The sequence below is a fragment of the Symphalangus syndactylus genome, chromosome 20 (assembly GCF_028878055.3).
Source record: "Symphalangus syndactylus isolate Jambi chromosome 20, NHGRI_mSymSyn1-v2.1_pri, whole genome shotgun sequence".
In the NCBI taxonomy this organism is placed as follows: Eukaryota; Metazoa; Chordata; class Mammalia; order Primates; family Hylobatidae; genus Symphalangus; species Symphalangus syndactylus.
In genome coordinates, this window is record NC_072442.2 from 37,154,323 (window position 1) to 37,176,160 (window position 21,838).

At 47.0% G+C, this 21,838-nt stretch overlaps 1 protein-coding gene across 5 annotated transcripts in view; it reads left to right on the forward strand.

Annotated features, from left to right (window-relative positions):
* The window catches only part of TTLL6 (tubulin tyrosine ligase like 6), a 55,909-nt gene continuing 34,071 nt past the window's right edge, over positions 1-21,838 (forward strand). The window contains exons 1-10 of one of the 5 annotated variants that reach the window (XM_055258452.2): positions 257-366; positions 1,932-2,000; positions 4,612-4,686; positions 12,639-12,854; positions 13,698-13,736; positions 16,017-16,135; positions 16,275-16,405; positions 17,902-18,058; positions 20,458-20,601; positions 21,512-21,597. In XM_055258452.2, coding sequence (XP_055114427.2) covers positions 12,680-12,854; positions 13,698-13,736; positions 16,017-16,135; positions 16,275-16,405; positions 17,902-18,058; positions 20,458-20,601; positions 21,512-21,597 — 851 coding nt within the window. In that variant the 5' untranslated portion in view covers positions 257-366; positions 1,932-2,000; positions 4,612-4,686; positions 12,639-12,679. Of the gene's footprint in view, positions 48-212; positions 367-1,931; positions 2,001-4,611; positions 4,687-12,638; positions 12,855-13,697; positions 13,737-16,016; positions 16,136-16,274; positions 16,406-17,389; positions 17,418-17,901; positions 18,059-20,457; positions 20,602-21,511; positions 21,598-21,838 lie in introns of those variants that run through there. The other 4 variants (XM_055258454.2, XM_063628769.1, XM_055258451.2 and 1 more) reach the window with 4 other exon arrangements.

A 21,838-nucleotide genomic window follows, 5' to 3' on the forward strand; every position in this document is an offset into this window, starting at 1 on the left:
CGGGTAGGGCTGCGGGAGCGAGCGGCGGTCCAGCCCCTGGCGCCCGGGTGAGCGGTGCGCGCGTCCTCCGCGTCTCCTGGGACAACCGTGGGCGCCCCCCTCCCCTAGCGCCTGGGCGGTTAATTGGATTCGGGAGGGAGGGGGCATGGCAGCTACTGCAGGGGCCAATCGAAGGCCTAGAAGGCCCCGTATGCAAATATGAGGGCCAGGCGGACCCAAAGTTAGGGCGAGTGCGGGTTGGGGTTGGGGCTGTCGGGCAGCCAATGGGAGCGTTACTCCTTCATCCTTCGAGGAGGGGGCCGGCAGGTGTGGTTGCAAGCTGGACTAGCAGCCCAGCGGGGCGAGACCGGGGAGTAGGAATCGCGGGTAAGAGCGCCCCAAAGCCCGGTGCTGGCTCCAGACCGCAGCCTCCTGGTGCCTGTCCCCTGAAAACCTGGCTAGACACGTCTCCTTAAACCCACACTGGACCCAGGTCCCCAGGGTACCCCGCTGCCCTCCCTGGTGGCGTTCCACGGCGCCAGGCACTCACCCTCACGGTCCCTCGGCTCCGGGGCTCCCCCCTTCTCAGTCCCTCTTATTAACGTTCATTTCCCGCCCTCCCTCGATTTCCTAAACCACAGTCCACCAAGGAGCTGTCCCTTAGACACCAGTGATCCCTGGGACTCACACAACTCTCTTCATCCCCTTCATCCCCATCATTGGGTCATTTTCTTCATCACTGCTCTTCCTTTGTCTGGAGAAACCTTCCAGCAAGATACTTCCCATTTTTCATGGCCGTCAAAGTCCTCCGCTGATGCCCCTACCGCCTTCCAGCCTGGTGTTCTTTCATTTCCAGTTGTTATTTCTCACCCCTCCTGAAAGAATACTCTTCTGGCTTTGCAGAAAGTTCTCCTTTGGGATTTGAACTCTAAGAAAAATATCACACTGGGGGATGAAGTGGGAAGGGAGCTAACGTTTTTAAAGCACCAGTATGTGCGAGGCACTCCAAAAAAAATTTAATATTTATGCCAATCTTATTATTATATTTTCTTTTTTGTTTGTTTTAAGAGATGGAGGTGAGGAGGGTCTCACTTTATTGCCCAGGCTGGTCTCGAACCCCTGAGCTCAAGTGATCCTCCCACTTTGGCTTCCCAAAGTGCTGGAATTACAGGCATGGGTCACCACGCCTGGCTTATATTTTCATTTTACAATATAGCCTTTATTTTGAACCAAGCACTGCTTTAAGCATATTAGAAATATTAACTTATTTAATCTTTAAAACAACTCCATAAAATGAATATTATTATCCCCATTTTACTTATACAGAAGCTGAGGTACAGAGAGGCTAAGTTACTCACCCATGGTCACACATTCTAGAAACTAGTAGAGCTGGGATTTGGATCCAGATCCATCTGTCTTTGTTAGCAATGCCTTGAATATTGTGGAGAAAATGACTAGGCATGAGCCTGATCTGAATATTGCATCTTCCAATCTTGCAGAATTTCTCAGTTTCTAGCAGAATAAAAGATGGCATCTAAATCAGCAAGATTCTTATTGTTCCCACTACATGTGACTTGTCATTCTCAACACTTCTTATTGGCAAAGCCCTTGAGCGACTGGGTGCCCGATCCCTCCCTTGTTAGTCCATATTTTGCTTAGGACCCTTTCAGGCCCCGGGCTGAAATTCAAAGGGTGACTAAAACGAAAAGTCAAAAGACCACAAAAAACATCTTATTTTATCCTGTCTGAATCAAAGCTCAAAGCACTTTTCTAGATGTGAAGCTTTTATCCTCCTAGTGGTCCTGTAATTACAGAGAAGATAGGGAGTGGGAGAGGAAATAATTGCTTGGATTTTTATGACATACTGAGTTGGAGGGGCAAAGCTGAATGCAAGATCCAGAGGTCTTACCTCCACATCTTTTCTTCCCCCATCCAATTTGACATTTTCCAAGAACTAGCCACTGGAGGCCTTCAGAGGGATGCTTCCAGTAGGGAAATGAGGACCAAAAGATGAAAAGGAGGTACGTGAAGGAAAACCTATTATCTGGTGAAAGAGAGGGACTTCACAGACAGACACAATAGGCAAAACTTTCAGTGCTCTATATATTCCTATAGACTAGAAAAAAAGTCCCGGTGGTGAAAGTCAGAGATGAAAAAACTTGGCTACAACTTGAAATATGTTCTCCCACGGTTCTCTTAGTCAACCACCAAATTATTGTTTTCTGTCATTTATAGGATGCCCGTGTTCATTCAGTTTTGCAAAAGAAAGCACTAAACCGCCGGGCGTGGTAGCTCATGCTTGTAATCCCAGCACTTTGGGAGGCTGAGGTGGGCTGATCACCTGAGGTTGGGAGTTTGAGACCAGCCTGACCAACATGGAGAAACCCCGTCTCTACTAAAAATACAAAATTAGCCGGGTGTGGTGGTGCATGCCTGTAGTCCCAGCTACTCGGGAAGCTGAGGCGGGAGAATCACTTGAATCCAGGAGGCAGAGGTTGCGGTGAGCTGAGATCGTGCCATTGCACTCCAGCCTGGGCAACAGGCTGGAGTTTTTTTGAAACCCTGTCTAAAAAAAAAAAAAAAGAAAGAAAGAAAGATAAAAGAAAGCACTAAACATTTTCCACCATCTGCAACACCTCCAGGGGAGAGGAGAGTAGTCAACAGGTATAGTCCTTCAGAAGTGGAAATGAGACAGGGAACCTCCTCTGAGTTTTTTCCAAATAACCAGCAATGGACCCGTCCCAGTGCCCATTCCCTCCCCCTGGTGGCCAATGTAGGACATTTTCATGCTGTCTAACCAGGATCTTGTTGACAGCCTCTGGCTTGGAAGATCTCAAGATCAAACCTAAAATGGAAGGAAACATAAGAATTTTTTCAGTGTCTTAACTATCCTACTTGGAAAGGTGAACTAATACCCTTCCTTAATGACACAATGCTCTTTCTTGTGTCATTAAGAAAAACTGAAGATGCTATTTTGCTATTTACTGTGTTTGTTACATTGGTAGTACAGCTCTTAATCTTTTTTTTTTTTTTTTTGAGACAGTGTCTCCCTCTGTCACCCAGGCTGGAGTGCAGTGGTGCGATCTGGGCTCACTGCAACGTCTGCTTCCCAGGTTCAAGCGATTCTCCTGCCCCAGCCTCCCGAGTAGCTGGGATTACAGGCGCCTGCCACCATGCCCAGCTAATTTTTGTATTTTTAGTAGAGACGGGGTTTCACCATGTTTGCCAGCTTGGTCTCCAACTCCTGACCTCAAGTGACCTACCTGCCTTGGCCTCCTAAAAAGTGCTGGAATTACAGGCGTGAGCCACCGCACCCGGCCTTAGTCTTTTTAAAACCCTCTAAAGCACTTAGTCCACTTTGTCCACTAACCCAGCATAATGGGAAGATAACTTGGGGACCAGGAAGCTGGGATTTTTGTGGTGCTTCTGATTTCTTGCTCTCTGGCTAGGTACAAGTCCCCTCCCCTAGCACAGACTGGCAGAGGGCAGGGAGTTCAAAACCTCCTCTAAAAAGATTCCTCCCAGCTCTAACATTCAGGAATTCCATAGAAGCTTAGAAAATATTCTCATTACACCCTTAATAGGAGCCCTGGTATAATGTGGGCATTGGAGAAAAGAAGGGAAAGAGAGTGAAAATAAATACAAGTAGAAACAATACAGCTGTTACCAGGTTATGGCAAATCTGGAGAGATCCAAGCCCTTGTTGGAGATAGGAATTTAGAAGCAGTTGACTTTAAGGAAAATGATGTGGGACCAACTGATTTTTTTTTTCTTTTTGTTTTTGAGACAAGGTCTAGTTCTGTCTCCCAGGCTGGAGTGCAGTCGTGTGATCTCTACTTACTACAACCTCAGCCTCCCGGGCTGAAGTGATCCTCCCACCTCAGCCTCCTGAATAGCTGGGACTACAGGCACACGCCACCACACCTGGCTTATTTATTTATGTATTTATTGGTACAGATGGGGTTTCACCATGTTGTCCAGGCTGGTGTCAAACCCCTGGGCTCAAGTGCTCTGCCCACCTTGGCCTCCCAAAGTGCTGAGATTACAGGCATGAGTCATCATGCCTCTCCCCAGCTGATTCTTAAGGGACTAAAGTCACTAAGATTGCTTTTGGGAGTTAGGAGATCAGTTACTTTACTTTATGGTCACACTATTTATGGATGGCCAGTGGAGAGGAAAAGACAGTGAGGGGAGCATGGAGAGACAGGCTGTGGGGTCAGATGGACATGTCTTCCAACCCCAGCAGTGCCTCTTACCTTAATCTCTCTGTCTCAGTCTTCTCATCTGTAATAGAGGAAAGAGTATCTATGATAGGTTATTATGAGGATGAGACATTATGTTTATAAATGCTTTAGTGTAATGCCTGCTACTTGGTAAGTGGGTTGTCAATAGTCTATTGTAAGTGAATGAAACAAGCATTTTAAGTGCCAGCTATATGAGAAGGACCCAAGGTTGATGTTTTAACAATGTAAATAACAAATGTTACTTACCTAATGCTCACAACAACACTTCTATTATATAGCTAGGGAAAATGAACCTTGGAGAAGCTTAATTAGTTCATGCATTTATTCATTCTTCCAGCCCATTAATTCAAGGAGCATATGAACATCTCATTTTTAATATCTTTTCTAGACACTGCTAGGAGCTGAGAATGCAGAGACACAGCCTCTTCCATCAGGAAGTTCACAGTCCAGGGTTACACAGCTGGTAATGGTAGAGAGCACTTTGTGGGTACCAACTATGTGCCAGACACTGTTCTAAGAACTTTGTGTTGCATTAAGTCAAATGAGTAAACTCATTTAATCTCCATAACTGGGAGAAGCCACTTTACAGATGAGGAAACTAAGGCAGGAGGCTAAATAAACTGCCTGAGTTCAGACAACTAGGAACTGGCAGAGCTGGGATTTAAATCCAGACAGACTTCGAAATCTGAGTTCTTAGCTACTACACTGCAGCTGCCTCTTAATAAGTGGCTTAGTCACCTATAGCTGACGGCAGAGGCCCTTACACCATGATGTATGTATATTTCAGGATGCCACCAGCAGCTCCCCTCACTCCTTTGTATTCTCCTTAGGCCATGTCTTTTGCCTTTCCTCCTTTTATTCCTCAAGGCTACAAGACTGCTTTTGGTGTTGGCACCAACAAAACTGTTAAGCAGGACAGTAGGTGGGAACTACCAGGTGAGCAGGGAGTGGTTGCTAAGACTGGTAAGAGAAGTCTTGTAGAACCAAATAAAGTCCACATCTGAAAAGTCTGAGGGCGGTGGGGAGTGGGGGGGTCCCAGCTTCACCTGGGTCAAATTTAATTCTTATTCTGAAAACCAGGGAATGAAAATGCTTTCTGGCTGGGCGTGGTGGCTCACGCCTGCAATCCCAACACTTTGGGAGGCTGAGGTGGGCAGATTACCTGAGTTCAGGAATTTGAGACCAGCCTGGCCAACATGGCAAAACCCCGTCTCTACTAAAAATGCAAAAATAATTAGGCCGGCATGGTGACAGGTGCCTGTAATCCCAGCTATTTGGGAGGCTGAGGCAGGAGAATAGCTGGAACCTGGGAGGTGGAGGTTGCAGTGAGCCGGGATCATGCCACTGCACTCCAGCTTGGGTGACAGAGCAAGACTCTGTCTCAAAAAAAAAAAAAAAAAAAAAAAAGCTTTCTGCTCAGCCCTGGTGGAAGTAGCTTTTGTTTTCACTTGAAACTGCTTGGAGGCCAGAGATGCTAGAGCAGAACTGGTATAAATTCAGATGTCTATAGGGTCAGGCATGTAGCTTAAATGAAAGAAGTGGGCTGCGTTTAAGAAAATGTCACCTCTCGAGCTGGGCACAGTGGCTCATGGTTGTAATCCCAGCTACTTCCAAGGTTGAGGCAGGAGGATCTCTTGAGGCCAGGCGTTTGAGACCAGCCTGGGCAACATAGCAAGACCATGTCTCTAAAAAAGAGATGTCTCAATGCTACTATAAGAAAAATAGGCTGGGCTTGGTGGCTCACGCGCTTTGAGTAATCCCAGCACTTTGAGTGGCCAAGGTGGGTGGATCACCTGAGGTCAGGAGTTCAAGCCAGCCTGACCAATATGATAAAACTCCATTCTCTTTTTTTTTTTTTTTTTTTTTTGAGATGGAGTCTCGCTCTTTCACCCAGGCTGGAGTGCAGTGGCGCGATCTCGGCTCACTGCAGGCTCCGCCCCCCGGGGTTCACGCCATTCTCCTGCCTCAGCCTCCCAAGTAGCTGGGACTATAGGCGCCCGCCACCACGCCCGGCTAATTTTTTGTATTTTTAGTAGAGACGAGGTTTCACCGTGTTAGCCAGGATGGTCTCGATCTCCTGACCTCGTGATCTGCCCGCCTTGGCCTCCCAAAGTGCTGGGATTACAGGCGTGAGCCACCGCGCCCGGCCAAAACTCCATTCTCTACTAAAAATACAAAACTTAGCCGGGCATGGTGACAGGCACCTGTAATCCCAGCTACTCGGGAGGCTGAGGCAACAGAATTGCTTGAACCCAGGAAGCAGAGGTTGCAGTGAGCCAAGATCACGCCACTCCTTTCCAGCCTGTGTGACGAGTGAGACTCTGTCTCAAAAAAAAAAAAAAAAAAGAAAAAGAATAGCGTAAGGATAACTGTCACTTGGCTCCTGTGTCAGGGAGACAAAAAGGAGTGTTGGGCATTGGGGCAGACTGGAAAATTACAGGAGGCATTACTGAGCTCTAGTTGATTGCTGGTAGAAGGAATAGAGACCTCTCCAAAAGAAATGGAAATCTGCATTTTCTAGTTGTTGAAAACTATATATATATACACACACATACTATATATATATATATACATACTATATATGTGTATATATGTACCATATATATATATATATATATATATACACACATACTATATATACACATAGGTTTTTTTGTTTGTTTGTGTTTTGAGACAGGGTCTCACTGTTGCCCAGCTGGAGTGCAGCGGCATGATCACAGCTCACTGCAGCCTCAATCTCCTGGGCTCAGGTGATTCCTTTACCTCGGCCTCCCGAAGTGTTAGGATTATAGGCATGAGCTACTGTGCCCCAGAAGTAGACATTTCTGCAAGCTAGATTCAGCATGCATGTCCCCAGTAGGCAAACTTTGAAGGAGATACTCTCTTTCAGGATTTTTGGAGAGACAGGATTCAGCCTTGGAGATTAAACAGGGAGAGAAGCTTGGGGGAAATGAAAGCAAAGAGGCCAAAGACAAAGCAAAAGTCACATGGAAAGTACTGTTTGCCATCTTGCACCTGTCTCGGGTACCATCCAAGATGGCTCTTATGTCATAGGCAGCCTAGAATACGAGGAAATGCAGGCAATAATTCCATGGTGAAACAGTTCATCTAAAAGTTCATGGGCTCAATTTTTTACTCTACATGCTTGAGGCCATCTCATGCAAGAGCAAACATAATTTGACCTTTTTTTTCTTTTCTTTTCCTTTTTTTTTTTTTGAGACAGAGTTTCGCTCTTGTTGTCCAGGCTGGAGTACAATGGCACGATCTCGGCTCACCGCAACCTCTGCCTCCCGGGTTCAAGCAATTCTCCTGCCTCAGCCTCCTGAGGAGGTGGGATTACAGGCATGTACCACCATGCCTGGCTAATTTTCTGTATTTTTAGTAGAGACGGGGCTTCTCCATGTTGGTCAGGCTGCTCTCGAAGTCCCGACCTCAGTTGATCCACCCACCTCAGCCTCCCAAAGTGCTGGGATTACAGGCGTGAGCCACCGCGCCTGGCATTTCTTTTCTTTTTTTGAGACAGGTTCTCTGTCATCCAGGCTGGAGTGCAGTGGTGCAGCCGTGGCTCACTGCTGCCTCAAACTCTTAGGCTCAAGCAATCCTCCTACCTCAGCCTCCTGAGTAGCTGGGACTACAGGCATGCGGCACTGCACTCAGCTAATTTTTTTTTTTTTAATAGAGATGGGGTCTCACTTTGCTGCCCAGGCTGGTTTTGAACTCCTGGGCTCAAGCAATCCTCTCACCTTGGCCTCCCAAAATGTTGGGATTACAGGCGTGAGCCACTGCACCTGGCCTACTCTTTGAGGCAGACACATAGAAGGAGCCATGACTTGTTCTTACCACTCAGGCAAGGACTCAAAAATGGGCAAAGAGAACCCGCACTTCCAGAGGTCAAATTCAGGGTCAGTTTTCTCTCCCCAAGTTAACATTAACCTTTAGGTAAACAGAGCCACTCCTCCTTGAGGGCTTGGTACATAGGAGCCGTTGCGGAGGGCTAGGGGAGTGGAGCTAGCCGTTTACCTTCAAGGAAGGAAGCAGTCCGAGGTCAAGATTTCAAGTACCTTAGTTCCCCTGAACTTTGCCAAGAATGTGCCTGTTCACTGGTAACAATTGACTCACAAGACCCAGGTTTTATCTGTCCTGAGCACATCTCTTCCTCCCCCTGCTCTGGTGTCACCATAAAGGGTCTTGCCTGTAAGTGGCAGCCCTCTTCAGAAAGAGAAAGAAACAAGTGGCAATCCTTGGCTGACTTAACAATTCTGCCCTCTGTCTCACTGTAAGCATTCAATGGGAGCATGTATATGAAAATTCTTTGAAAAGCCCAGAGAACTATCCCCACATAAAAGCTTATAATTATATTATTTATAGGTGGCTTCCATAGTTAAAGGGCTCCACACCACCAAATTTGGTTTTAGAAAGGAACAGAGAGAGGTGGAAGGGTGCAGTCATATCAAAGACATTGGCCGTAGGGTATAAAAGTTGTCTAGAATTAGCAAGTTTGGGCCGGGCGTGGTGGCTCACACCTGTGATCCCAGCACTTTGGGAGGCCGAGGCGGGCAGATCATTTGAGGTCAGGAGTTTGAGACCAGGCTGGCCAACACGGTGAAACCCTGTCTCTACTAAGAATACAAAAAAATTAGCCTGACATGGTGGCGGGTGCCTGTAATCCCAGCTACTCAGAAGGCTGAGGCAGGAGAATCGCTTGAACCCAGGAGATGGAGGTTGCAGTGAGCTGAGATTGCACCACTGCACTCCAGCCTGGGTGACAGAACGAGACACCATCTCAAAAAACAAAACAAAACAAATAGCAAATTTGTATAGAGAGGGGAGATGATTCCCAAGAGATTGTGGGGCCCTGGTGAGCCTGCTCTTGTTGCATATTGCTGGTAGTATTCCAAATTATTGCAATCCTTCTGGGAAGCAACATGGTATTTTATACACACACACACACACACACACACACACACACACACACACACACATACACATATGAGAAGCTATGTAATTTGCATGTTCATTAGCCCTGTAATATCAGGATATTAAGAAAATAGCCCCAAGTAAGTAAAAGGCCTTCTGCAATAATGCATTTTAGAGCTACTTATATAATATCAAAATTGGCAGCAACTTACATTTCCAACAATAGGACAATGATTGGTTACATACACTCAGGTGCATTCTTTCAATGGAATACATACAGCCATTAAAAACTAGAAATGGCCGGGCGCGGTGGCTCATGCCTGTAATCCCAGCACTTTGGGAGGCTGAGGCAGGCGGATCACGAGGTCAGGAGATCAAGACCATCCTGGTTAACACGGTGAAACCCCATCTCTACTAAAAGTACAAAAAATTAGGCGGGCATGGTGGCGGGTGCCTGTAATCCCGGCTACTTGGGAGGCTGAGGCAGGAGAATGGCGTGAACCCAGGAGGTGGAGCTTGCAGCGAGCCGAGATCGCGCCACTGCACTCCAGCCTGGGCGACTGAGCAAGACTCCATCTCAAAACAAAAACAAAAACAAAACAAAACAAACAAAAAAACTAGAAACGGCCATGCACGGTGGCTCACGCTTGTAATCTCAACACTTTGAGAGGCAGAGGCGGGCAGATTGCTTGAGATCAGGAGTTCAAGACCAGTTTTGCCAACATGGCGCAATCCTGTCTCTACTAAAAATATAAAAGTCAGCCGGGTGTGGTGGTGCATGCCTGTAATCCCAGCTTCTTGGGAGACCGAAGTACAAGAATTGCTTGAACCCAGGAGGCAGAGGTTGCAGTGAGCTGAGATTGCACCACTACACTTCAGCCTGGGCGACAAAGCAAGACTGTCTCAAAACAGACAAACAAACAAACAAACCAAAAAACCCAGAAACATGTAAACTTTGCCACAATGAAAAGGCTGTTTATAATCTACTAAGTGGACAAAAAGCAAATACAAAATTGATTACAATTATATTAGAATAATTATGCTTAGAAATTATTATTTTGGCAGGGCACAGTGGCTCACACTTGTAATCCCAGCACTTTGGGAGGCTGAGGCAGGCAGATCACCTGAAGTTGGGAGTTTGAGACCAGCCTGACCAACATGGAGAAACCCCCATCTCTACCAAAAATACAAAACTAGCCGGGCGTGGTGGCATATGCCTGTAATCCCAGCTACTCGGGAGGCTGAGGCAGGAGAATCACCTGAACCCTGGAGGTGGAGGTTGTAGTGAGCTGAGATCGCGCCATTGCACTCCAACCTGGACAACAAGAGTGAAACTCCCTCTCGAAAAACAAAAAACAACAAAAAAAGACATTATTTTTATTTTTAAATTAATTAATTTTTTTTTTTTTTTTGAGACAGAGTCTTGCTGTTGTTGCCCAGGCTGCAGTGCAACGGTGCGATCTTGGCTCACTACAACCTCTGCCTCCTGGATTCAAGTGGTTCTCCTGCCTCAGCCTGCTGAGTAGCTGGGATTATGGGTGTGCACCACCATGCCTGGCTAATTTTGTATTTTTAGTAGAGATGGGGTTTTGCCATGTTGGTCTGCCTGGTCTCAAACTCCTGACCTCAAGTGATCTGCCTGCCTCGGTCTCCCAAATTGCTTGGATTACAGACGTGAACCAGCGTTCCTGGCCTTATGCTTAGAAATTAAGAATAAAAGTGAATTCACAGACAGTTTAAAGTGGCTATGATAGAGTAGGAAAGCTACAGGTGATTTCTCATCCTACCTCATTTTCTAAGCCTCCTTTAATATTATATTATTTCAATGATAATACATTGTAATATATTATTATCTTTTTTCAAATCCAAAGAATTTGTGAGGGAGGAACAGGTAGTAAGTAGCAAGGGGACTGTGGACGTCAGAGGAGAGGGGTTGAAATGTGAGGAGGTTTGCAGGATTTTTGGAGGTGAGGAGAGGAAGGGAAAGCACCAGAAAATTGGCTCTGTGGTCATAGGTGCCTTGGATGTGAGGGAATATGAATCCGTTAATTGGGCCTGGCAGTTCTGGGTTACCCAAAGGCAAGCTAAGCATGTTCTTAAGGAGGAGTGAAGCAGGGGCATTCAAATCCATTAAAAATAGTTGATATTTGATATTTCTTTTTTTTTTTTTGAGATGGAGTCTCGCTCTATGGCCCAGGCTGGAGTGCAGTGGCGTGATCTTGGCTCACTGCAACCTCTGCCTTCCAGTTCAAGCGATTCTGCTGCCTCAGTCTTCCTAGTAACTGGGATTACTGTACTGGGGTACCTGCCACCACATATGAATTTTTTTTTTTTTTTTGTGATGGAGTTTCTCTCTTGTTGCCCAGGCTAGAGTGCAATGGCACAATCTTGGCTCACCACAACCTCCGCCTCCCGGGTTCAAGAGATTCTCTTGCCTTAGCCTCCTGAGTAGCTGGGATTACAGGCATGCACCACCATGCCCGGCTCATTTTGTATTTTTAGTAGAGACGGGGTTTCTCTATGTGAGTAGGGCTGGTCTTGATCTCCCGACCTCAGGTGATCCGCCTGCCTTGGCCTTCCAAAGTGCTGGGATTACAGGTGTAAGCCACCGTGTCCCTTTTTTTTTGTATTTTCAATAGAGACGGGGTTTCACCATGTTGGCCAGGCTGGTCTCAAACTCCTGACCTCAAATGATCTGCCAGCCTCAGCCTCCCAGAGTGTTGGGATTACAGGCATGAGCCACTGCGCTGGGCAATATTTGACATTTTGAGCAAAGATGAAAGAAATCTCATGGGGCCAGGGAGGATGAGATCTTTACTGGACGTCCTTATGTGTATTTTATAATTTGATCTTGTTTTTATTTTGGAATGGATGGTGGGGGAGACATAGCCTTCTCTGTGGTTGGTGTCTCTGAAGGTCTGCATCTGGCCCTGGGCTTGAATCTTATTGTTCAATCAGCTACACATTAGTCTGGTACTCCACGAGCGGCAGTTGCACTCATTTTCAGGCCAGCATATTGCTGTGTGGAGGTTCAGTGCAGTGCTGAAACAGTTAACAGACCTCCTCAAAGCACCTTCACCTGCACCCTCTGGGACTAACTCTCTCAGCTAGGAAGGCTTGGGGGCTTCGCTGTCTCCAGACACTCACTCACTTTAATAAGATTGTTTACCAGGTGGTGCCATGCACAGCATCTCAGGCTTCTCCTGAAAATCCCAGGAGGGAAAAACCAAGGCTAGGGTTGGCTGAGTGAGTCTCCAAGGTCACAGCCAATGGCAAAAGGTGGAATCAACTCCCTCCCTGAGCTTGCATCGAACCGCAGAGGCCGGGTGGCATTTTATAAACTGCAACCTGTTGCGTTGAATTAGAACCCTGGGTCTCCACCCACATGAGCGAGGGAGGGGGTCCCCCTGCAGGTGGATCCCTGTAACTGCGGCTCCCTCTGCTCTCTCTCTCTCTCTCTCTCTCTCTCTCTCTCTCTCTCTCTCTCTCTCTCTCTAGGGGCCTGGTATTTCCCCAGAGCCTCCTCCCAGGCCAGGGAGATGCCACAGTGCCCGACTTTGGAAAGCCAGGAAGGGGCAAACTCCGAAGAGAAGGGGGACGGTTCCAAAGAAGATCCAAAAGAAACCATCGCGCTGGCTTTTGTGAGAGAGAACCCAGGGGCACAAAACGGACTTCAGAATGCCCAGCAGCAAGACAAGAAGAGGAAGAAAAAGAGGTTAGGATTGAAAGCTGGGGAATGGGGAGCCATGTTGGTAAGAACAGGAAGGACCTGGAGGGAAGGGGGTCTTGGCTGATGATGAGAGAGTAAAGGAGAAACTGTGTGCTGAGACTGTCAACATCTCACCACTTTTGGTTCATATAAAAAGAATCTACTTTCGATGATCTGTTTTATAGAATCAAATGATTGTGTGTGTAATCTAAAAAACCACACCTTGTCCTAATTTTCATTCTATTTGTGTTTAGAATGCCTTTAAAAAATAGCAGGAAGAGAAGATTTCCTTGTTTTAAGAAGGTGCTTATTTGTCCTGGAAGTTTAGTACACCTTCAATATGATAGCACCATACTGACTTGCCAGGATCCAACTGCAGCTTGTGCATTCTGGTTCTTGTTTAATATTTCACCATGCCTTGCTCCATTCAGACTGATTGATGAAGGAAAGCTTGTCCACTTTCTTATGCATAGCTTTCCTTAATGGGGGGAAGAGGAAGGAGACAAGTATTTTGGCCAAAAATATTTTCAATTCCTGTCCCTGATGAGCCAGTGGAGTAAAAGGCTTGAGGCAATGATGTTAGTGAGGAGCTGCAAGCAAGATCAGCTGTAATTGCAATACAGAATTTCTACCTTCTGGGTAGAGTAATAGTACCCTGATGCCATGTTTTCCACCGTGCTGTACCCCTTTGGACTCATGTCCTCAGCAACAGGGATGGTCAAACCAGGCTCAGCATGGCAGGCTAGATTTCAGACAGCTCCACCTGGGACAGGATGTTTCTGGGTACAGTCACTTGTTCCGGCAAGTGTGTCTCTGTCTTGCTGCTTTCCTTTTTCTCTTTTCTAGATGATTGGTGATCAATCTATCCAGCTGTCGGTATGAGAGTGGTGAGCATCTACGTTCAGATCTATAATGGGGACCCACTGGATTCTCCCAAAGGGTTGGGAAGAGTCACTCTTGTATATTTGTGAGGATGAAAGGGTGTATCTTCAAATCCTGTCCTTCAGTTCTCCTAGCTCAACGAACAATTTAATTAAAGAGGTTGGGAATCCTATTCCAAGAGTCATGGGTTTTCACCACAATGGTGTGTACTTCAACTATCTGTAATTCTTATATATAGTGATTTGGGGATCTACTTGTAAAAGAGACAGCTGTTGCTGCAGCCAGTGGCTCTGTTTTAGAGTACAAGTTACAAAACTGCAGTTTGTGAACTGAATCTGATCTACAGACCTATTTTGTACTTTAGAACACAGTGTTGCTGTTGTTGTTGCATTTTTTTTTTTTTTTTTTTTGACACGGAGTCTTGCCCTGGAGTGCAGTGGCGTGATCTCAGCTCACTGCAACCTCCACCTCTTAGGTTCAAGTGATTCTCCTGCCTCAGCCTCCCTAGTAGCTGGGATTACAGGCAAGTGCCACCATGCCCGGCTAATTTTTTGTATTTCTAGTAGAGATGGGGTTTCACAGTGTTGGCCATGCTGGTCTCAAACTCCTGACCTCAAGTGATCCACCCACCTCGGCCTCCCAAAGTGCTTGGATTATAGGTGTGAGCCACTGTGCCCGGCTCTTGCTGTATTGTATTGTATTTATTTTATTTTATTTTATTCTTTTTGAGACTGAGTTTCACTCTTGTTGCCCAGGCTGGAGTGCAATGGCACAATCTCGGCTCACCGCAACCTCTGCCTCCTGGGCTTAAGCGATTCTCTTGCCTCAGCCTCCTGAGTAGCTGGAATTACAGGCACGCACCACCTGGCCTGGCTAATTTTGTAGTTTTAGTAGAGATGGGGGTTTCTCCATGTTGGTCAGACTGGTCTCGAACTCCTGACCTCAGGTGATCTGCCCGCCTCAGCATCCCAGAGTGCTGGGATTACAGGTGTGAGCCACTGCGCCTGGCCATTTATTTATTTTTTTTGAGATGGAGTCTCGCTCTGTCGCCCAGGCTGGAGTGCAGTGGCATGATCTTGGCTCACTGCAACCTTCGCCTCCCGGGTTCAAGTGATTCTCCTGCCTCAGCCTCCTGAGTAGCTGCGAGTACAGGTGCATGCCACCATGCCCAGATAATTTTTGTATTTTTATTAGAGACGAAGTTTTGCCATGTTGGCCAGGCTGGTCTCAAATGCCTGACCTCAGGTGATCCGCCCGCCTTGGCATCCCGGAGTGCTGGGATTACAGGCGTGAGCCACTGTGCCCAGCCTGTTGCTATATTTTAAATTCGAATTTGAATGCTTTAGGGTAGTCTTTTACTGTCCCAGTTACTGCAGGCACTTCTCCCATTCTAGGCCCTTGAAGGCATTTGAGTTTGTGTTGGAGTCAGCTCCTACTTATTAATCCTAACAGGGACAGAAAGAAGGATATGACATCACAAACGTGGTTTTGAAATCCAGTGTATACTTAAAAAAATGCATGCTTAATATACCATATACTAATTAAGCTTGGCTCTGGCTAATGTTAAGGATTAGTTTATATTCCCTGAACATTCAGAACTTGGTGTTTGGAGGAAAGCCAGAAGCTTGCTTTCTGGCAAAGGGAAGCCAGAACAGGGAAATCATTCACCCCAGATAACCTTCTACGGGGATCATTGAGCACAGGATGGATTCTTCAGTAGTTTTCAACTCTCCATGTTCCTTTATTTTCTTTCTTTCTTTTTTCTTTCTCTCTCTTTCTTATTTCTTTCTTTCTTTCTTTCTTTCTTTCTTTCTTTCTTTCTTTCTTTCTTCTTTCTTTCTTTCTTCTTTTCTTTTCTTTTCTTTCTTTTCTTTTCTTTCTTTTTTTTGGACAGGGGCTCCTGTTGCCCAGGCTCAAGTGCAGTGGCATGATCACGGCTCACTGCAGCCTCGACTTTCAGGGCTCAGGTTATTCTCCCCCTCAGCCTCCTGAGTAGCTAGGATTACAGGCGCACCCCACCACACCCAGCTAATTTTTTGTACTTTTAGTAGAGATGGGGTTTTGCCATGTTGGCCAGGCTGGTCTTGAACTCCTGGGCTCAAGTGATGCAGTGACAGTGTTTGACTCTCCATTCTTGCATCCAGAGAGGGCAAGATGGCTTCCAGTCTCAAGGAGCCGAGTTCTGTCGCTTCAGTACTTGGTCTGGGAGCACCTAGTAATGGAATCTCCCCACCCCATACTCCTCCCCCACTTCCTGGACTAATAGGCTTTTCTTTCTTCAATAGTGCGCAGGGCTGCCCAACAGTATGGCCTTAGAGAGGGAGGGGAAAACGATGACTGGACTCTCTATTGGACAGATTACTCAGTGTCACTGGAGCGGGTGATGGAAATGAAAAGTTACCAGGTATTTGGGCTAGTGATGGTCCTTGGTTTAAGTGTGGCATCTTACCCGGCGGGGCCCCATTTTTACACCTGTCTCCCGAGGAGATCTTGTAGTATTCCCATGTCCCTCGATTACTCATGAATTCCGGCTTCCCTTCCAGAAGATCAATCACTTCCCCGGGATGAGTGAAATCTGCCGGAAGGACTTGCTGGCCAGGAATATGAGCCGCATGTTAAAGATGTTCCCTAAAGATTTCCACTTTTTCCCTAGGACCTGGTGTCTTCCTGCTGAGTGAGTGCCCCCCACCCTGTGCTTCCTTCTCCACTCCCCTCCCCATTTACATTTCCTCGTGCCCCCGATTCCCTGGTTGCCACTTTCCCTGCCCATATGATCTCCCATCTCTCTGGCTACTGTTCAGGAAGAGAAGGGATAAAGGGTGTGTCCAAGGTTGAGAAAACACAAGGCTCTGCCTGTAAAATTAGATGACATTTAGGGGCTGGGTGCCCTGGAGCCTGTACCTGCAGCTGGGGTGAGAATTTGTTCTGACCCTGAAAGCTGTTGATTTTGAACTAATTCCAACCACGTAACTGTGCAGTTTCTTAATCTTTAAGGACCATGAGCACCTCTGGAGAGAGTGTGCTAGTGGTTAGCACCCTGGTTAGGAGCAGGGAGGGATGCCTGACCTCTGTCCCATGCAATGCTATGGATAGCAGTCAGCACTTCCCCTTCTCTGCTCTCTATATCCATTTCAAAACGACATCAGTTCCTGGTATGTAAAGTGCTCTGGACCACACTACCGAGGAACAGGAGAAATGTGAGATGACATACATGACCTGGGGTGCAATCTGGTGGCTGAGACAGGGCAGAGGGGTAGAACACTGTCACTATCAGATTATACTCACACGGCAAGGGTATCAGAGGAATTCTGCCCTCCCCTCTCCACCCAGTGCTTTCCAAAACCAAGAGCTCCAGGGTTCTCAGACTTTCCTTGGCTTCTCTGGAACAAGTTTCAGGGCTTAGCAGCAAATTAGAAGGAAATGTATTTGCCATCAGGTCAACAGGAGCTCCAGATTTCATGGTTACTGAGGAACATTGCAGTTAAGTGACTTTTCCAATGGTTACAAGGTTCCTTTGAGTTAAAACACAGAAGTATAGCGAGACTGAGAGACCGAATCCATTAATTTAGTTTCTTTCTTTCTTCTGAATACACTTTCCTCAAAATATGTTCAAATATATGATTTGCTCTCCCATACTCTGGCTGAAATGGAGGTGTCACAGATGAAACACTGAAGCCCAGCATGGGGTGAGAGACTGATGGATCCAAAGTCACATCACTTGTCAGGGTTTGAGCCAGGTCCAGAACTCCAAAGTTTCTACCTGCAAACCCAGAAAACCAAACTACCTGTGCCATGTTCACCTTGATGGGACATGCAGCACTGTGCCTGCATTATGTCAGGCAACTAAGCACCACAGGAGATGGGTGTCGTTATTATCCTCACTGTATAGATGATGAAGTTGAGGTTTAGAGAGGTCAAGTCCTTGCAAAGGGTTGCACCACTGGTAAGTGGTGTTGCTTGGGCTTCAACCCAGGCCTGAATTCCCTCCGAAGCCCACACTCCCCGCTGCATATGCTCTACTGTCTCCCATTGCTGGACCTCTGGGCATCTGTCAGTGCCAGGGCTTTGTCACATTAGATAGCTTCTCTTTCTTTTCGTCATAAAGGGCTAGCCTTCCTTTTCATTGCTCCCCAGCTAAAGATGTATATTGTTCCCTCCCTGCTCTGGTAGCTGGGGAGATTTGCAGACGTACAGCAGGTCAAGAAAAAATAAGACATACATTTGTAAGCCGGATTCGGGCTGCCAAGGGAAAGGTATATTCATCACCCGGACAGCGAAAGAAATCAAACCAGGGGAGGATATGATCTGTCAGCTGTATATTTCAAAGGTACTTCCTCATTGTGATTATTTATTTATCACCCACGGCAACCACGGGCTTTAGCTCCACTGGACAGAATGTGAAATGAGGGGATGAAGGGTGAAGGTGGAGGTGGAGCTGACCTGGCTTCTGCCTTGCACTTTGTCAGACCAAACGTTCTGACCAGGGGTGCTGACACGTGCCCGGGCCAGAGTGTCTGTTATCCTTTTACCTTTGTCAATTGGTCTGGCCCTACCAGGCTGGCCCTTTTCCTCTAACACATTAGGGCTAGAAGAGCACCTTTGGTTTGGGGAAGCCCTCATGTGGGAAAGGGGCATGATGCTGGAGAGCAATCAGCTTTCCTCTTTGACTGGAGGTCGTAGGTCACAGCCCACTGTGGGGAGGGAGCCCTCTAGGAGTGTGGACAGAGGGGCACACACTGATCTCTCTGGGAAGAAATGGCCAGGAGACAACATTGCAGGGAGAACTCTTGTAGAAGTGCAATTATGCATTGGGTGGGCAAAATGGCTCACGCCTGTAATCCCAGCATTTTGGAAGGCCGAGGCGGGTGGATTGCTTTGAGCTCAGGAGTTTCAGACCAGCCTGGGAAACATGACGAAACCCTTTCTCTACAAAAATTAGCCAAGTGTGGTGGCACATGCCTGTAGTCCCAGCTACTCTAGAGGCTGAGGCTGGAGAATCGCTTGAGCCTGGGAAGTGGAGGTTGCAATGAGCCAAGACTGTGCCACTGCATTCCAGCCTGGGCAACAGGGGAGACCCTGGAGACCCTGTCTCAAAAAAAAAAAAAAAAAAAAGAACTGCAACAATATGTAGTCCTGAATGGTGACAATATGTCCACTCATCAAAATACTTTATTTTATTTTTATTTCTTTAGAGATAGAGTCTTGCTCTGTCACTCTGGCTGGAGTGCAGTGGCACAATCATAGCTCATTGCAACCTCAAACTCGTGAGTTCATGCAATCCTCCCACCTTAGTCTCCCCAGTAGAGCTAGGATTACAGGCACATGCCACCACATCTGGCTAATTTGTAATTGTTATTTTTTTGAGACAGAGCCTCACTCTGTTGCTCAGGCTAGAGTGCAGTGGTGCAATCTCGGCTCGGCTCACTGCAATCTCTGCCTCTCAGTTTCAAGTGATTCTCCTGCCTTAGCCTCCCAAGTAGCTGGGATTACAGGCACCCACCAGCACACCCGGCTAATTTTTGTATTTTTAGTAGAGACAGGGTTTCACCATGTTAATCAAGCTGGCCTCAAACTCCTGACCTCAAGTGATCTGCCTGACTTGGCCTCCAAAAGTGCTGGGATTATAGGTGTGAACCACTGTGCCCAGACTAATTTTTTATTAAAAAAAATTTTCTTTGTAGAGATAGAATCTCTATGTTGCTGAGGCTGGTCTTAAACCCCTAGGCTCAACAGATCCTCCTGCCTCGGCCTCACAAAGTGCTGGGATTCCCAGTGTGAGCCACTGCACCTGGCTTATCAAATAATTTTTATTTATTTATTTATTTATTTTGAAACAGGGTCTCACTCCATCACCCAGGCTGGAGTGCAGCGGTGTGATCAGGATTCACTGCAGCTTTGACCTCCTAGGCTCGAGCAATCCTTCCACGTCAGCCTCCTGAGTAGCTAAGTCTACAGGCGTGCACCACCACACTTGGCTAATTTTTTTTTGAATTTTAGTAGAGAAAAGGTCTCACTTTGTTGCCCAGGCTGGTCTTGAACTCCTGAGGTCAAGCAATCCTCCTTCTTCAGCCTCCCAAAGTGTTGGGATTATAGACATAAACCACTGCACCTGGCCCATCAGAGAATTTTTTTTTTTTTTTTTTTTTTGAGATACAGTTTTGCTCTTTCGCCCAGGCTGGAGTGAAGTGGCGTGATCTTGGCTCGCTGCAATTTCTGCCCCCCGGGGTTCAAGCGATTCTCCTGCCTCAGCCTCCCAAGTAGCTGGGATTACAGATGCCCACCACCACGCCTGGCGAATTTTTGTATTTTTAGTACAGATGGAGTTTTGCCATGTTGGCCAGGCTGGTCTTGAACTCCTGACCTCAGATGATCCATCCGCCTCAGCCTCCCAAAGTGCTAGGGTTACAGGCATGAGCCACCAGGCCTGGCCTCAGAGGACTTTTTAATGTTACTTTGTTTAGTTGCCAAGGTGCCTCTTAGAGGTGGTTACTTGTGTCACTTGACAGATCAGGAAACCAAGGCACAGTGTGGTTTAGTGACCTCCACAGGGTCACATGTTGGGACACAGAGCCCAAGTCTCCTTGTTCCTCTCTCTGACCCTGGACAAGCCCTCCACAACACTAGGCAATGTTGGAGCCAACTCCATGGAAACAAGGCAGGAGCTAGTGATTTTCAAGTGCAAATTTCTCCTCTAATGCATGTCTGACTTCTGTTCTGTCCTTCCAGCCCTTTATCATTGATGGGTTTAAGTTTGACCTACGGATTTATGTACTGGTGACATCCTGTGACCCTCTCAGGATTTTTGTGTACAATGAAGGACTGGCCCGCTTTGCGACGACCTCTTACTCCTGCCCTTGCACAGACAACCTGGTGAGCTAAGGAGACACACTACCTCACCCTACCCCCATAGCATGATTCAAAAAAAAAATCCTAGTTAAATCCACATTCTCAAGACATTGTGAGTGTCATTTGTTGAGCACTTGCTATGTGCCAGGTTTCATTTAGCGCTGCCAGGATCCCTCAGAGAGAGGGATTATTATCCCCATTTTACAGATGACAAGTTTAAAACCCAGAGCATAAGGGACTTGTCCAAGGTCACATAGCTAGGAAGAGGTGAGTCTGGGGCTTGTGGCCAGGTCTGCCTGACTCCAAAGCCAGAACCACCGTTCAGGGGTAATCAAGGAGAAAAGGCCATGGTTGAGCAACCCTGCCATCCCCGCCTTCCTGGACCCCCAGGACTCCTGAAGTTTTTCTCAGGCCGGGCACTACCCAATCTCAGAAAGAACTGGAGTTTCTTTTTTATTTTTTGAGATGGAGTCTCACTCTGTCGCCCAGGCTGGAATGCAGTGGCATGATCTCGGCTCACTGCAACCTCCGCCTCCTGGGTTCAAGCAAGTCTCTTGCCTCAGCCTCCTAAGTAGCTAGAATTACAGGTGTGTACCACCATGCCCGGCTAATTTTTGTATTTTTAGTAGAGATGGGGTTTCACCATATTGGTAAGGCTGGTCTCGAACTCCTGACCTCATGATCTGCCTGCCTTGGCCTCCCAAAGTGCTGGGATTACAGGCATGAACCACAGAACCCGGCAGAATTGGAGTTTCTTAGGCTCAAGGCTGCAGGACACCCCTTCTTACTTCCTGATTTTGCCACACTAAATAAGCCCTAAAATTTCCCTTTTTTTCCATCCCTTCAAGCCCCAGGGGCTACGGGAGGGCACAGAGAGGAAGCAGGGGGCCTGCCCTTCTGAGCTGACCCCACAGACGTGTGTCTCTTTCCCCAGGATGATATCTGCATGCACCTGACTAATTATTCCATTAATAAGCACAGTTCAAATTTCAGTCGAGACGTTCACTCTGGCAGTAAGAGGTAAGGAAGAGGCTTCGTTTTTCTTTCCTTTCCCTACCAACCTCAGAACTGCTTTCTGGGATTCTATCCAAACCCTGTCAATCCCCATCAGTGTTTCCATCTTGGGTCACATGGTCTGAGAAAGTTCTTCTTTGCCTGGCAACCCAGAACAAATTCCTTCGTCTCTGCCCTCTTGGCTGTTAATCATTAAAAGAAGGCCCCATCGTAAACCCTGGGAGGCTGGGAGGAGGAGAGATAAACA